Genomic DNA, 16,849 nt, shown 5'->3' on the forward strand with positions numbered 1-16,849 from the left:
TTTTTAATGGCTCCTTAATTCATGAACATTAATGGCTCCATTAGTTTAAAAAATCCAAAAATTCTTTCATTTTGAATATTTTATTTAAACCGAAATAATCTGGAGGAGAAAAACACACTGAATTTTCCTTTATTTTTCTTAGAAAAAAATTTCGAGACATTTTTCCTGCATATTTCGAGCCTATTTTCGGTGATAGAAGAAAGCTAGACTATAGTTCATTGATCACTGCAGTTGTGTTACTGTCGTGCTCATCTCGTTGTTGTATCTTGGGAGACAGTCAACCAACGCTTCTCCAACACCAAAGGAGCGGCCGAATCGGTCTTAAGGAAACTGTGCAAACAGGTCTAAACTACCAGTAGGATTTCTGCCTACCTACAAGTACAAAATTTCAATCCAATTTTATTTCCAATTTCTATTTTTCAGATTTTTTATTTATATATCTATATTTTTTCTGGTTCGATCTTGTAATTTAAATCAATATTTTACATTACTGTTTATTTCACTAACGTATTTGTAACATTCTCTTACGTTAATGAATGGTTTTTGGGACTTTTACCCTACTATGTACCTAAGTTTGACCTTTTTTTTTTCTAATACAATACCTGTGTTTTTGTTTCCAGTCTAGTACATGTATTTGACCAAAGCTATATATTTTGGCACCCAAAGATAACAATGTTAACTTTTTAGTATTTAATTCAGGTTTTAAGATTGATTTGATGAAAATTAATTGCTAATATCATTATGTTTGATTTTTTTATGATTTTATTAATAGAATAAATTTTGTGTTAATTGTGAATTTGTTTAATTTTTCATTTAATTTGTCGAATATAGTCTAAAAGATATGATTTAATTTGGGTATACAATTGAACCGATGAAAGTTAATTCCTAATATTATTAGTTAATTATGAATTTTCTTCAAATAAATTCTAAAACCCAAATTCAATACTAAAAAGTTAACATTGTTATTTTTAAATATCAAAATGTATAACTTTTATCAAATACAAATATCATATTAAACCAAAATATAACATGATCATATTAAAAAAAACAAACTTAAATACTAAATTAGGTACAACTTATATATTATATAAATTTTCCCCGATGCCATAACTAATCTATATTTTAAAGAGTTTAGTCTTATCAAATAATAAAGCTGGACTATTTCTAGAACCTACTTAGTCTTCCACTTCTTTTTAGCCTTCAAGTTAGACTTTTGGGGGAAAATATAAAAAATGAAAACTGGAGTTCAAAGTTAATTGATAGAATATCCGATTTCTATTATTTAAATAAAATAAATAGGGGTCATCTAATGTTTCGTTTTTTTAATTAATTCTTTTAATAGGATTTTTCTCCCTTTAGATGATAATCCGAGGACTGTTAATCTAGTTTTAATGTAGCAACATATGAGATAATTTCTTTATATTATCTTAGTTTAAATATGTGATTCGAATGTTATTGTGAAATATAAAATAGGGTGATGCGTCAATTTTGGTGACCCCAATCTATAAGGTATATGTCCTGTCCATGTAAATATTGCACCGTCAAAGTCTTTGTCACAAAAAGAGTTTAGCTGATTTTCCTAGCACTTTCATAAATATGGAAGCATTAGTGTAACAAACACGGAGGTTCCATTCTTCAATGGAAAACTACTTTTAGGTGATATGATAAAAGTTTCGTGTATCTTAACGAAGATTTAATTTTATTTTAAATATCAAATAGTTTTAAAATTTATGATCAATATTTACCCCTCAGTGTTCTTACAGAGCATATAAAATTAATCACTGAATTTACTCTAATAAATACCTTAATAGAAAACTACCCTTCATCAATTTACCTTACCGCCTATTTAGACTCAAATTACTTACCTGATTTGGCTGATTCCATTTATACGAATTAGATTTAATTTAGAAAACGAATTTTATAAATTCTGTTATGATTGACGTGAATTACTATTTAATAATGATTTTTTATTTAAATTTATTTGCCAATCAGATCTTTTTAGGAGAAAAAAAGGATTTTGTAAAATGCATATACAGGTTTTCTGTATAAAAGTTTCTACTTGTAATAAAATAGGTATGGAAGTCAATAGTCAATCCCTTTGCCACGAACAATTATATTATGAGTCTTGGGTCAATAAAGTTAGGTGACTTGTAGAAATAGAAATAAAACCCATTGCTTGACAAGAGGTTCAAATTAATTCAAGAGTATTAAATTAAATCCATTTTAGTACTTTACAGTTGTAATAAGTAAATCCCATGCTACTTTTGCTTTGGTTCAAAAGACTATAGCTTTATAGAAAGCCCCCACAAGTTGACGATGATTACAATGCCTAAGCTATAGGAAAACAAGTCAATCAAATTAAAATTATTTATGTATGTTTGCTAAAATTAAAAGTAAGTTGGGATGCTTACTACTACTTTTGCAATTTAAATTAAATGATTTTAAAATATTTTATAAAATATTATTTTAAATACTAACCTGAGTTATCTAATGTGGGTAGATTATTGACAACAAGTTTCTCATGCCTTATATAATAGTCGTCAAAGAGCACACCTCGAATAGATTGTTCCAAAGAAGTTGAAATTTGTTAAATTTTACATAACCCTATGTTTGGATTCACAATATTAAAGAAAAAGAAAGGAAAGATAAGTAAGGAAAAAAGTAAGGAGAGAAAAGAATTACCTATTATTTTGTTTAGATAGTTAAAAATTATTAAAGAAAAGGAGAAAAAATTGGTTAGGCTGATTTTTTACAATGTCCTTTTTATAAAATAATTTATACAGAAAATGAAGAGAATAAAAAAATAATTCATATCTTAAAAATCTTTTTTCGTTTCTTTCCTTTTAACTTTTACCCCAAATTGGGGTAAATAAAACCAAAGGAAAGTAATGAATACTCAATTTCCCTTAAATCAAAATAAGGGAAAGATTCTTCTTTTCCTTTCATTCTCCCTACTTCAATCCAAATATAGTAAAAATATATATAATATAACATAGTAATTTTTAAAATACTAAAAAAATGTTTTAAAGGGTTTACTAATTAGATCGTGTTTTGAATAAATTAAACATTGTACTATTCAAATTTGATTTGATCTAACAATAAATAATTTAATATAAAAAATTAATTTTAAATATGATATATGAAATTAATATCGCAAACAATTTTTTTTTTTTATAATCAAATGAAATATCAATTTCTAAATAACATAATCGTTGCATGTGTGAAACTCTAGTTTGAATTAAAATTTCAATGTTAACCTAGCTTTATAACAAGGGACTGTTCCATCAGAATGTTTCTTCACCTTGAATAACTATCTACATTAATCCAAAAATTTCCTATACTTTGGCAATGTCACCGATGCCCAAATATTTTTGTTGAACAAGGCTTCTTAACTTTATTGCACAACCTCTTGTCACCAAAAAGGCCCCTTATGGCAATGTGAATGCGAATTGAATCCTCTTCTATGCTTAATGTCATATAAATCTTAGGTTTTCTGACCGCCTCCAAACATGCAAACGTTTAGAGTAAAAATCGTATAAATAAAAACATATAAAATCAATGCGATATCTACAAGCGAACAGGTCAAATTGTAATATAGTTTAGTATTACAACAGAACACAAGGAAGTATTACGAGGATCGAATCCAAGGGAGGTTGAATTAAATCTAAATATATTGTCTACACTAGCAATCTAAACAGTAATCACCAAAAATCATATTACGATAATTAAAATTGTAGAAAAAACTATCTACTTAAAACAAAGTTAACAACAAAGATCTCTCAATTAACATGAAGAACATTAACTCACTTTAGTGGTTGTAATTAACTTCGGAATTCAGGTTTTCATTAGGGAATTAGTTATTAATTAAACAGACTTACCTCTTGGCCTCTACTACTTAACTAATCGACCAGTACACGCTTATCTCTCGACCTCACTTTCCTGACCAAGATAAATCCACGATTTACTTGATAAACGTATCTCTCTACCTCATTTATCCTAGATCACTTCCTAGAGTCGTCAATCCTAGGGTTTAAACACACATGAATTTATACCAACTAACTCTATCGAAAACCCTAATTCTTTCGTTAATCACTCTCACATTCGCTTGTCAATCTCCCTAAGGATCTAGCCACTCATGAACATAACTTCCATATTTTTTAAAATTAAGTTAATCATGCACAAACACACAAATAAATTAAAACGAGAGAAGGATAGAAATTGCTCCATTTGATCAACTTAATGTGCTCGAAATCACGAAATCCTTTAGTAGTGATTGAGATACCGTCAGTTGCAAACAAGAAATGAAAAAAAATACGGAAATACTTAATAACGAATACTTGGATTCAAATAACAAGAAAATAAGTTGTCTTTGAAAATAAACTAAAACTAAATAAAAACCCTAAAACTACTAACTAAAACCCTAAAACGAATTGGCAAAAATTCCCTAAGCTTTGCCTCAACTTAACTATTTATAGACAGAGTTTAGCAACCTTAATTAGGTCAATTACAAGCCTTAATCACATAAAATATGAGTTGTGCGAATGGAAACACCCTTGCTTAATTTCTGCCCATCGTCGTACCTTTTTCGCGACACACAACTTCGAGTGTAATATTCTGAATTTGCTCGGTTGTGTTGCGACTCTGAAAGCTTGTGTTACAACCTAACTATCATTCTTAATGCTTTTAGGCTTCCAAATGGGTATCTTGCACACTTAAATAAATCATTAAAACCACCTTAAGACTGGTATTGGCCCATTAGGTCAACTAACTCGAAATAGTACGTAAAAATGCTTATTTAGCAATATTTTGAATCTAAACTAAGAAATGCAAAATTTCAAAAAATATATATATATTAAAATGACTAGAAATCAAGCTTGTTAAGTGCCGAGAAGTACTTAACCTATCACTACGATTTGTGGCAAATCACTTTCCAATAACAACATTACTACAACTAGCTATATGATTAGTGTTTCTTACTTCAACCTTTGCATCTTTTATTTGAAAAGTTATCTTCGTTCTCAGCACACGTGAAGACTCTTCAAGGCTTGCACTTCAAGAATAAGAATGCATAGCATGTGTTGAACCAATTGAGTGATTGGATGACACAAGTTGTAATGGTGCTAAGTGAGGTACTAGTGAATCACACTTAAAGAGATGATTGGAAGCTACATGAACATAATTGGTACTCAAGTTGAAGCTTTAACTTTCAATGTTAGAGACTACTGGAAAGGGAACGCATGCTCCTCAAATCAAACATGTCTTGAAATATAAACATTTTCTATGGAATCCATAAATCACGATTTGCTTCCAACAATCCCGAATGGTGGAATCTTAATAAAATTCAAATTTCTCTATTCCACCGCCCATTCCTCCATTTTGTCACTCCTAACCTTGATGCTGAAACACTGTAATGTCTGCTCCACAAGGCCCGAAGCTTCATTCATCACTGGTGCACTTAGCACCATCGTATGGCGGTATCTAACAAAATAACCCTTTTTCCTATCCTAACTTCATTTTACCCATCTATAATTCTCTTATGTATTCCACAATAAATAAAAAGACATTACAAGAAATTCATAACATCTTTTCATAACGACATACTGGCGAATACTCATAAACCTACTCAACCTTATGCAATAAAGAATTCTCAAGCAACAGAGGTAATGCATCATCATGGAACTCATTCTGAAATTAACCCATACTCATGTTAAACACACAGAACCCCATAGAAGGAGTATGAAAACTCGCATGATGCTTTTTGGTCTTATCAACTTATCTCTTCCAAATGCTAGAGCTTCTAATCTCCAGGTAGTTAAGCATGACAACCATAATTATGAGCTAAACTCATCATTTTTAACTTAAATCTCACTTTTCAAGAAACATGCAGAATCCTTAATATGGTTTCTGTAAATCCTTATCTTCATTTTCTTAACCTTATGTATATAGAAAGACGAAAAACCTTACCAGCTTACTGGATTTTCCACTTTTCTAACTTAAACCTCACGATCTTCACTCTATGCAGAGCTTCCCATAATCATCTCTTCTTCAAAGAAACCAAGGAAGAATATGAGGAAGAGGAGAAAATAAAACAAAATCAAGATGAATCCTCTCTTGGAAGTCATCTTTCAGTTATTTATAGCCCTTCTCGCACAGTCTTCAACAATGTAAAATCCACCCATTAACAATCATTGTGTTTCCCACTAAGGAATCTGCTAGTTCTAATCTAACTGAACTAGACTTGGATCTAATCTGCATTGTCTCTTTCAATTTAACCTCCAAATTGTTCCTAATTTTTGATTTATAGGAAATCAGGTGTGATAACTTACGCACATCAAATCTTTATACTTGTGATAACATGAGTTATTCATTAATAGTTAATGTAATAAATCTCACTAAGTTTATTTGAACTTATTAGTGGTTTCATTTGATGCAAGATCAAAGATTGACAAGTTTGTATGAGAAGGGACCAAGTCAGACACCGCCAAGCTCATACGAAAGGCCTAATAGTTATTTAATGTATATAGAGAGACACCCTAGAGGCTACGCCTCAAGGGTTGATTAAGTGTATTTATAATGAATTCTTAAGTTTCAAGTCTATGCAAATAATTGTTCATGAGTAGGAAGGCAAAATAATTGTAAGAATCTTATTAATTGTAGAAGCAAAATGATTGTAAGAATCTTAGTAATTGTAGAAGGTTTTATTTAAAGTTAGAAATATGTTGATAAGTAAGAGGTCAGAATAATGTTATATGATAAATATGGATTAAACTTGGAATTGAATAAGTTTTTAGATAAATCAAATTAAAAATTGATGTTAAGTAACTCAGGTTAGTTGTGACACTTGATACACAGACTTGGCAATCAGTTCGGATAAATGATGTAACAACTCGGTTTAGACCCTAGTCGGACAATGGTTTTGAGACCACGAATCCGAATCAAAAAATATTTTAATATTATTTTCCGTGCTTATAGTATGTGAATTGACATGTGTAAAATTTTCGTGAATTAATTTATCCGTTTGTGTGCTTAATTTGTGAAAAGGGCTAAATCACATAAAAAGTAAAAATGGCATTCTCATTGTTAAAATGCTAATTTGTTATGATTTGATTTATGGGAAGTCCTTAAAAGGTTAATATACCATTATAAGGTTAGTGGAAACTTATGTCCATGAATTAAGTAATTTATATTAAGTTTTTATTAAGTTTAAAATAGTAAAAAGGTAAATAACATGATATTAATAAAATAAAACACAAAATGCCATGCATTTGGCTTTGTTTTTGCCGAAACTTGAAGAACAAAGAAGATATTTCGTGTTTTAAGTATTCGGCACTTTGGAAGCTAAAATTTGGTATGTGTTTTGCTTAGTTTTTGATAATTTTTACGTTTTTGTGATCGTTACTTAGTATATTACCTAGCCCATGTATTAATTGTTAGAGTTGATGATGAATTTGAGAATTTCCATTGTTGATAATATGATGAATTTGTTGTTTGATGATGAAAAATAAATATTTGTTGATAGATTATTAGATTTTGTTAAATAATTTTGATAAAAATCAAAATTAGGGATTTATTTGTGAAATTTATAAATTTAGGGGTTGAAATGCGAAATAAATGAAAGAAATGGGCTGCTAGGGACCCTAGTGAAATTCGGCCAACCTTGGGTGTGGTGAAATTTTGAATATTTTGTGTTTTGTGAAATAGGGACTAAATTGTGAAAAATGTAAAATATTAGGGGCTAAAATGTAATTTTCCCATTTATGTGTTTTTGAATAAATTTGAATGAAATGTTTTATTAAATAGCCAAATTTGAATTTATATAGATCATGAACAAAAGAAAACGGGATTAGATCGAGGAAAGTCGAAAGTGGTCAAGTAGTTGATTCCATCCGTTCGTCTTCGTTTGAGGTAAGTTCGTAAGTAAATAATTGAGGTTAAATTTAATGTCCTTATTTAATACATAGCCGAATCAAAATATGTATATGTATACTATAATGCCGAATTGTATTTAACATAGGTTGACTAATTACAAGTTTAATTTGATTGAATTACGACATCCGAGAGTCATACGAATCCTCAAGAATGTTGAAATGTGTTATCGTGTAAGACCACGTCTGGGACGTTGGCATCGATTTGAGATTCATGTGTAAGACCATGTCTAAGACATTGGCGTCATATATGATTTCGTATAAGACCCTATCTGGGCAGTGGCAACGATATTTAATTACATGTAAGACCATGTCTGGGACATTGGCGTTGTATGAGCTTTTTGGAGCTATCCGAGTATCCTTATTGATTTTGAATGATTTATTGGGCAATGTTAAGTTACGATCGAATGTGAAAGTCTAACTAAATGGTTCAGTACGTAAGAATTAAAATGTTTATGAAAATATAGTAAGTAGCATTTGAATTAATAATGTAATTTATACATGTTATGAAAGGTAATTTATATGTACATGTGACTATTTATATTCGGCCAAATAGAAAAATGTGGTTAATGTCCTTATTATATTTTAATTGCTTATGACTTACTAAGCTTTCTAAGCTTACTTTGTGTGTTCATTCGGTGTATTATAGATTTTTGGAAAACTAGTTATGAGCTTGGGGATCGCCACGAAAGTTCATCACACCATCGATCGTTAATTTGGTATTTCAAAGGCTTGAATTATAATCCTTTGGCATGTATAGGCTAGTGTTCATTTGGTTAAATTGTGAATTGAGTATATATATATAGCCATGCGAATATGGCTTGATGATGATATTAATTATGATGTGAATCAGCCATGTATTTAGCTTATTTTGAAAGTAAGTTTTAAAATATATCTTATGTGATGGATGGTCTTATAATTCGACTTAAGAAATGAAGTAAATGATGGATGCATTTTAACTTATGATATGTGTTTATAATTGCCTTATGAGTGGCTTAAAAATGTTGTTTAAGTTGGAGTGTATTCGGCTTTGTACTTAAATCATTATGGGGACTATGTTATAGGGTTTAATATGTGGTTATAATGTTTTAATGAGTTGGAAATGTTTGAATGAATAATTTTGGTAATTGGTTGATTATGTATTAGTTAAATTGTTAATAATGAAATTGTTTTGGGTTTTTTTTGTGAGATAAAATGGTATAAAAATATGTATATATACAATTCGGCTAGGGACATATAGAATTTATATGTGTTTTGTAATGTCGTGAGTATTTGACCAAATTAACGTGGTTTTATTGTTGGTTAAGTGATTAATTAAGTGATGATAGAAATTGGCATAATCTTGGATAGTATTTTAGTATGAATTGTGCATGAATCGGTATGTCTTGGGGCTGGAAATTATATGTTAGGTAATGCATTGTATATACATATGTTGTCCAATGTTGGTATGATTGGTTTAGGCAAAAATGCATTTTTAACTGGTTGCATTATTATAGTCCAAATTGAGCATAGTTGGGAAGTGTATTAACTGCTTATTTGATTAAGATAAATAACATCAAAATGTGTTGATAAAAATAACATGTTCAATAATTAGCTAATGGAATATATATATACAAATGAATGTTGTGAAGTGTGTGCCTAGTATATGTAACAAATTACGTTAGATTTTTTTTAATTAGACATTCGAATGCCATGAAGTTTTATGGTTATAAAGTGTGAAATATTCTTTATAAAGCCTATGTAGTATGACTTTGATGCATGATAATTGATTCGACACTTTGGTTAAAGGAATAATATTGACATGTTGAATTTTGAAGCATGGATTGTTTATATGTCATAAAACATAAAGCATAATTGACTTTAGTTGATTAAGTATTTAATATATATATACGAATTTTTTTATATAATTGAGTAGAAGCTTGAATGTTAATTTGGGAAAATACGAATTATAGAATCGAAAGTATTAGTTTGATTTAAATTTATACTAGATGAATAGAATTGAAATGAATATATTGTTTGGTACTTAAACTGAAATGGATGTTTGTTCTTAGTTGTATTTTGATCGGTAATGCCTCGTAACCCAAATCCGACGAGGGACACGGGTTAGGGGTGTTACAAATGATGTTACAATTTAGTGGTATCAGAGCTTAGGTTTAATTGATCCTCTAAACATAGGAAATTAAAGAATAGCCCTTATATGCATGATACATTAGATCTGGCTTAGCCCTTTAGACGAAAATAAAGGTGTCATGTGTTAAGTGATTGTGTATAGGTTGGAGGATCGTTACGAGTTGGTAATAAATAATTTAAGAACAACAAAAAGAAAGGTAAGTACAGCTCAAATAAGAGACAATGGAAGAAAGGTAGAAATTTTTATTAAAATAGGGAGACAAGTACAAGAACAATTAAACATTATCCTCAGCTGGCTAATCAGCGATCTCCTCTACGTCTTCCTCCCCATCATAACCAGCTTCCTCAATAGGATCAGGAGTGGTTGGCTCTGGTTCTAGAGAGAAGAAGAGGTTGTTAGGTTCCTTCCACTTCTTTTAAAATTCTTCCCACTCAATCCCTAAAAAATTGAGTGCATTGAAGCCTAGATTGATGTTGGTAAGCTTACGCATACAGCTGAAGTTTACTTGACTCACATAAAAAGGTCCCACAATGACTTCGGTGTGTAGAATATGGTTGGATCTCAGCTTTGGAAGGTAATCTTGTATCCTTGCCTTGGTTTTTACCTTGTAACACTCTAGGGCTCCGTTGTTTTCTTTTTGCATCCTCTCTAAGTGCGTCAAACGTTGTTCATCTAAGGAATGGATATAGCTCCTCAGTTGGCGTATTCTCTCCTCAAACTCTTTCTTCTTAGAATTATATTTAGTCTCCTACCTGGAGACAGATTTGGTTAGCTCCTAGTTTTAGTGGACTGAAGCCTCGTGTGATTGGCGAAGCTGGGCTAGTGCTTGGTTGCTGGAAGCCAAGGCCTTTTCTAACTCAATTTGTTTAGCTTTACTTCCACTACAGTATTTGCGGAGGGCCCAACCAAGAAGTCTGCATTCTTCCACCATCACTTGGTAAGAATCTATCAATTCTAGTAAGGTTGGTTGGCGGGCTAATATTAGTTACTTTAGATCATTAATATCATTAACTGTTTGATTAAAATATTGATATGAAATTTTATTAAAAAATTATTCTAAGAAAAAAGTTCTATTTGGCATTATGAGTTAGAATAAGTGTTTTAAAAAACTCTATTTAGCTACTGAAATCATTAAAGGGTGTTAATTATTTAGATTAACTAATGATATTATTATGACAGATTAGGCAAATTTGGTCAAATAAAAAAATAATGAATCACAAATTTAAGCATACTAGAATGATCAATACCATGACTTAACACAATATATATGCCTAACACAATCGCTATTTATATACATATACAAATATATATTACATATTTGAATATTAGATTTATTTAGTATTAATTCATTTCGCATATGAATATGAGGCAACAAAATCATTCACTAAATTCATTTTAATGTAAATATTTTAGATATTTGAATTCTTAACTAAAATTTGAGTTACTCGTAAGCGTAAAGATTTTAGATATTTAAATTAAATATTCATTTCATTTTCAAAAAATAATTTAATAAATTTTAATATTTTAAAAATATAATTAATGTATTTTATTTTAATTATATAAAAACAAAAATAAACCAACAAAAATATCATCTATTGTTTTCAACTATTTCTATTCTTATTTTTCTTACATTATGTATTTATATATTTTGAGTAAAAAGATAGTTATAGAACTAAGCGGTCAACTTTCATTTCCACAAATTAAGAAAGCGAAAGCTTAATAATGAAAAACTTAAAGTTAACTTTTAATTTTATGAATTTGTAACTTAATTTAATAACAAAATGATTTTTTTCTAAAGAAACTGCTTTTATTAATCTTTTGGATTTTTTTTTTAAACTTTTTTCAACAGTTTTATCTTATAAACCTAAAGAGTTTAGTATTTAAAAATAAATCTTTAAAAGATTTTAAGCTATGGTTAAATTCCCTGTGCAAAGGAAGGGATACACACAAGTGAAAATAAAAGTGGGGTATTCTTGTAAATATATTGGGACAAGACAGGGGAAGATGGTTTTACCTAAATTGTAATTTTAATGAAAAAACTAACTAATCCGACCTGAAAGCAATTAAAAAAAAATCGGGTTGGAGTCCTATGGTTTTGAGATTTTTTAACATCCTACATACTAAGTAAAAGTAAATTCATAAATAATAAGATATTTTAATATAAAAAATATGTTGGTAGATGGTTAGGTTTAAGATAATTTATTATACGAAATTTGAGATATTCAGATAGGGTTTCGGAATCTCATGATTGAAAGTCTACTATTAATACAGATGAGGAAAGAGGCTACGGTGGTGCCCGGAATTAAGAAACCTTGTTGGAAGCCGTTGGCAAACAGTGCTTGCAGATTTTGAGGCTAAGGCTGTTTAAGCCTCGTTATTTTACCAGTAAAAGGAAAATCCTTTGGATAAATATATTTGTATTTACTACAAACTTAGGTACCCATCTCACCCCACACCTCATCTTCGAATTAAAACTTTCTACAAATTGCAAATTTTTTTCTCCTACGATACTTGATTTCTAGAAGTAGCTAGAAAAATCCCTTTTCGAATCTTTGATCATTAAATCAACTAAAATAATAATATTAATACTTGTACCTATCACTTTCTATTGTAATCTCCTCCCTCCAACCATCCAAAATCTTGCTCCGCGCACTAACTCCATATTGAAGGCCTCATGTGATACGTATATAAAAACTATACTGAATAAATATATTTCCAATCTCACTAAACTCAACTGATAGCACACCGAACCAAATGATTTTTGCAAATGAAAGATGGAATTGATTTTGATGGATGAATTATAATGTAGGAGTCCCAGACCATCTTTGATGTTATACGGGTCAACCGTCACCGGTCCCTCAACCACAACCACATCTGACTTTTAACCTCACCAACACTGAAAACCCTATACTATATTACTTCATTTCTCAATCCCCTCATCTCTCACTAATGTCATTTTCCAACTAATTAAATACAAAAAAATATTCATTCATGCAATTAATTCTTAGTAATATTATTACTATATGATGATTTGTCACGTTTTTCAAATTTTAATTTACATGGGTATCGAAATTATTGTTTTTAGATTTAATTGGTCAAATCTTCAATTTAACACTACTGAAATACAAATAAAATATTTAATTCAACTGTGGATTATATATCGTTAGTTAAATGATTCATATTGTTAATTTTTTTTATTTAAACAACCAATAAATATAATAATTAATCAATAATATTTTCTTCTAACTTTTAAAGGAAAAAGAAAAAAAAAATTGTCTTGAACCCCTAATGTCACCTTACTCCTCATTAATCAACTCAAAAAGTATCCATAGTAAATCATTCTTAAAATGTTAATAATACTAGAAATGATTTGTCGCAAACTTTTTAACACGATACCAAAACCCTTTTATCTACTTTAGTAATTTTAAAAAAAAGTGTCCGAATTCTTCGATTAGTTAAAGCAGTTGGTAAAAAAATGATTCAATAATCATTATAAAAACAATATATGAGAAAAAAATCATATATGGAAATTCATGTGAAAATACGAAGCTGGTTTCCTCCTTACGTAAATTCCCCTCAAAGCAACAATCCTCTCCTTTTCTCTCACACAAAACAGTGGCATCCATCAGTTTTTAATGCTTTGATAGCCTCTTCTTTAAGCCATCCTTCACTCCCCTTTCTATATTCTCTTTCAAACCCTTCTTTTTCTCACACACCCCCATGGCTTTAGCTACGAAAACAACGTCGCTGTTTCTTCTTCTTCTCGCTGTATGGTGTTTCTTCATAACACCATCAAATTCAGCCACCGATTCCTTCGTTTTCGGTGGCTGTTCGCAGCTTAAATACACGTCTGGCTCACCTTATGAGTCCAACGTCAACTCCATACTCACTTCCCTGGTCAACTCAGCCATGTACACCTCTTACAGTAACTTTACCCTTCCAGGAGCCAGCAATCAGGACACTGTCTACGGCCTATTCCAGTGCCGTGGTAACCTCAACAGCGGTGATTGTGGCCGTTGTGTGGCGAAAGCCGTCAGTCAACTTGGCACTCTTTGCCTTGACTCTACGGGTGGCGCGTTGCAACTCGAAGGGTGTTTCGTTAAATATGATAACACGACTTTCCTGGGGGTGGAGGACAAGACGGTGGTGGTGAAAAAATGTGGGCCGTCGATTTCGTCTTACTCGGACGCATTGGGTCGGCGTGATGCGGTGTTGGGTTACTTGGGAGCAAGTGATGGTACCTACAAGCCGTTCCGGGTTAGCGGTTCAGGGGATGTACAAGGTGTAGCTCAGTGTGTAGGGGATTTGAGTCCGAGCGAGTGCCAAGATTGCTTATCAGAAGCGATCGGACGGCTCAAAACCGACTGTGGGGCTGCCAAATGGGGTGACATGTACTTGGCCAAGTGCTACGCGCGGTACTCAGAAGGTGGAGACCACTCCCACAGCCAAAAAGGTGAGCAGTAAGCTCCTTCCCCAATCTCCACCCCCCTTTTGTGGTGGTGGTGGTGGTGGTTAATATTTTGTGTGATTTGCAAAATTATTCAAAATATTGTAAATCGTAAACTTTGTTTTTCTCTCGTGTGAGATAGAGATTATGTGTTTCTTTTCTAATTTTCAGGTAAAAAAATTTTTTTTTGTGGTACCGAAAAACTTAAAAGTAACTTTATCGTTAAAATGTTTCATTAGTTCATGTAGTATTCAAAAAATTAGAATTTAGTCCCTGTATTTTTTTAGGGAATTTAGTTTCTTTTTGCTCTTTAGATTTTAAAAATTAAATCCAACTATTAACAATTTTTATTAAATTCTGGTTAGTTACATCATTTGTTTAATTATATTGTTTTAATTATATTACTCTCAAGTATTTTATAATTTTAAAATATCACACAAATAAAATTAATCAAAAAATTTAATAGTATTAATTGTTGAATCTAAATTTCAAATTTAAAAATTATAAAAACTAAATTCCTATAAATAAAACTACCAACATTATATTCAAAATTTTCAAAGAATGTAAATGTTTACAACATATTTCAACTTATTACTTGTGAATATGTCATAGGTCTAAACACCTTACTATTACTTTTTCATTTTTGGTCATTCATTAATGTATATACCATTTCATTATAAAATGTAGTACTATTTCCATCTACCCTTTAATGGAATTAGAAGTTGAAAAAGTATAATGAATAAAAATTTGAGATAATTCGATTTTAAATTTAATTGGAATTTCGAAATATATATATATGGCATAGGGAACAACAAATTGGTACAATTTTGCATGAAATTGAGGTCCACTGTTGAATTAATGCCCCATTAAATCAAAGAAGAATCCAATGCCACCCAACTCCAACACCCCCTCCTTAGGGAAAAAAGGTCATAGATTTTGAAGTTGTAATTGTAAATTAAACAATTTCTATTCTACACGGATTTTGGAGTAATAGGTTCAAACGTTTGTGAATGTTGTAGATACAAATAACAATGATGATGAGATTGAAAAGACCCTGGCAATTCTAATTGGACTCATTGCTGCAGTTGCTTTGATCATACTCTTTTTATCATTCTTATCAAAACTGTGTGACAATGGCAAAGGTAATTCCATATCTCACTTTCACTTTAATTTGAGCTTTTCTTTCTGCCTTTTGCTTTTGAATCATTTTCATTTCCTATTTTTGAAAAAAATTTGCAGGTGGTAAATAAAACAATCAATTCAGGGATCTCACTAAAAACCCTTTTCTGCTTCTGGTAATTAAATTCTCTAATGCCCCTTTTAGCTACACTTTTGGATGACCTCTTCCATAAATCTTTTTTTAATTGAGATCTCCAAAGGTAATTGATAGGAAATATATGTTTATGGAAACAGGGGATTTGAATCAAGTGAAAAGAAAGTTGCAGTATAAGATGGAAAAAGCCTAAACCCCTTTTTCTTTTTCTGAGTGTATAATTAAGTAGTGAACACTTGTGTGAAAATACAAGTGTTATTTCTAGTGGGTGAATTTGTTGGCTGTAATTACAGCTTTTGCGAACTTTTTAGTATATTTGGTTGGCAAAAGCTTGAATTCATCATCTGTAATTTTAGATTAAATTTACTTTTTTAATTCTATCAATTCAACATTATTTTCTATCATCTCCGAGACTTGATGCTTAATGATCTCACTTATACAGTGATTAAGATATTAGGTGTTGGTATTCACGTTCCAGTTGTACTTGAACAAAATAATATTTCAATGTCACAAGATTATTTGCTATAACTTTCTTATGATTCTAATATAATTTATATTGGAATTGCCATACAATACATCGGATCAAATTAAGATAACAATTTTATAGCTACGTCAAAACAAAGTTATTTTTAGCAACCATATGTCCACTAATGTCTAATCAACCTATTTATAAATGTTGTCTACATTCCAAGCATCAACAAGTTATTATCAAAAAAGGACCATCACTTTTCTTTTCTCTTATTGTTTTGGGAATAAATTATAATTTTGAATCTCTATTATATTTAAATTTATGATTTACCTTTTACAATTTAACATAATTTAATCCTCTATTTTTTATAACAGTTAAATAATTAATCTCAGTAATTATTTCAATTAAACCTTCCCCTCTTCATGTTTGACAAATATTTGTTTTGTGTTGAAAGAGGTGTTAAAAAAAGAGATAAAGTAATATTTAGTCCTTAAATTTGGTAATTTTTTTTAATTTTGTCTTTAAATTTTGTTTGGTCTAAATTAGTCTTAAAACTTGACAACTTTTGCCAATTTGGTTCCTGGACTTGGATTCCGTCAAGATT

The 16,849-nt window shown here is 30.3% G+C and overlaps 1 protein-coding gene across 2 annotated transcripts; it reads left to right on the forward strand.

The window, feature by feature from the left end:
* Positions 1-13,458: 13,458 nt before the first annotated feature.
* Positions 13,459-16,180, forward strand: LOC107922619 (plasmodesmata-located protein 6). 2 transcript variants are annotated; one of them, XM_041086532.1, is made up of 4 exons: positions 13,459-14,509; positions 15,523-15,645; positions 15,743-15,798; positions 15,917-16,180. In XM_041086532.1, the coding sequence occupies exons 1-3, from the start codon at positions 13,777-13,779 to the stop codon at positions 15,751-15,753; spliced, it is 867 nt and encodes a 288-aa protein (XP_040942466.1). In that variant the 5' UTR covers positions 13,459-13,776; the 3' UTR covers positions 15,754-15,798; positions 15,917-16,180. The 2 variants fall into 2 exon arrangements, with proteins under 2 accessions (XP_040942466.1, XP_040942467.1); XM_041086533.1 differs by having other exon boundaries at positions 13,581-14,509; positions 15,743-16,180.
* Positions 16,181-16,849: the final 669 nt, after the last annotated feature.

The sequence above is a fragment of the Gossypium hirsutum genome, chromosome D01 (assembly GCF_007990345.1).
Source record: "Gossypium hirsutum isolate 1008001.06 chromosome D01, Gossypium_hirsutum_v2.1, whole genome shotgun sequence".
NCBI lineage: Eukaryota > Viridiplantae > Streptophyta > Magnoliopsida > Malvales > Malvaceae > Gossypium > Gossypium hirsutum.

Excerpts from the sequence above, each read along its gene's own strand:
- LOC107922619 (XM_041086532.1), top strand. The coding sequence starts at position 13,777 with ATGGCTTTAGCTACGAAAACAACGTCGCTGTTTCTTCTTCTTCTCGCT. Across the intron at positions 14,510-15,522 it reads CCACTCCCACAGCCAAAAAG|ATACAAATAACAATGATGAT; the intron begins GTGAGCAGTAAG and ends TGAATGTTGTAG.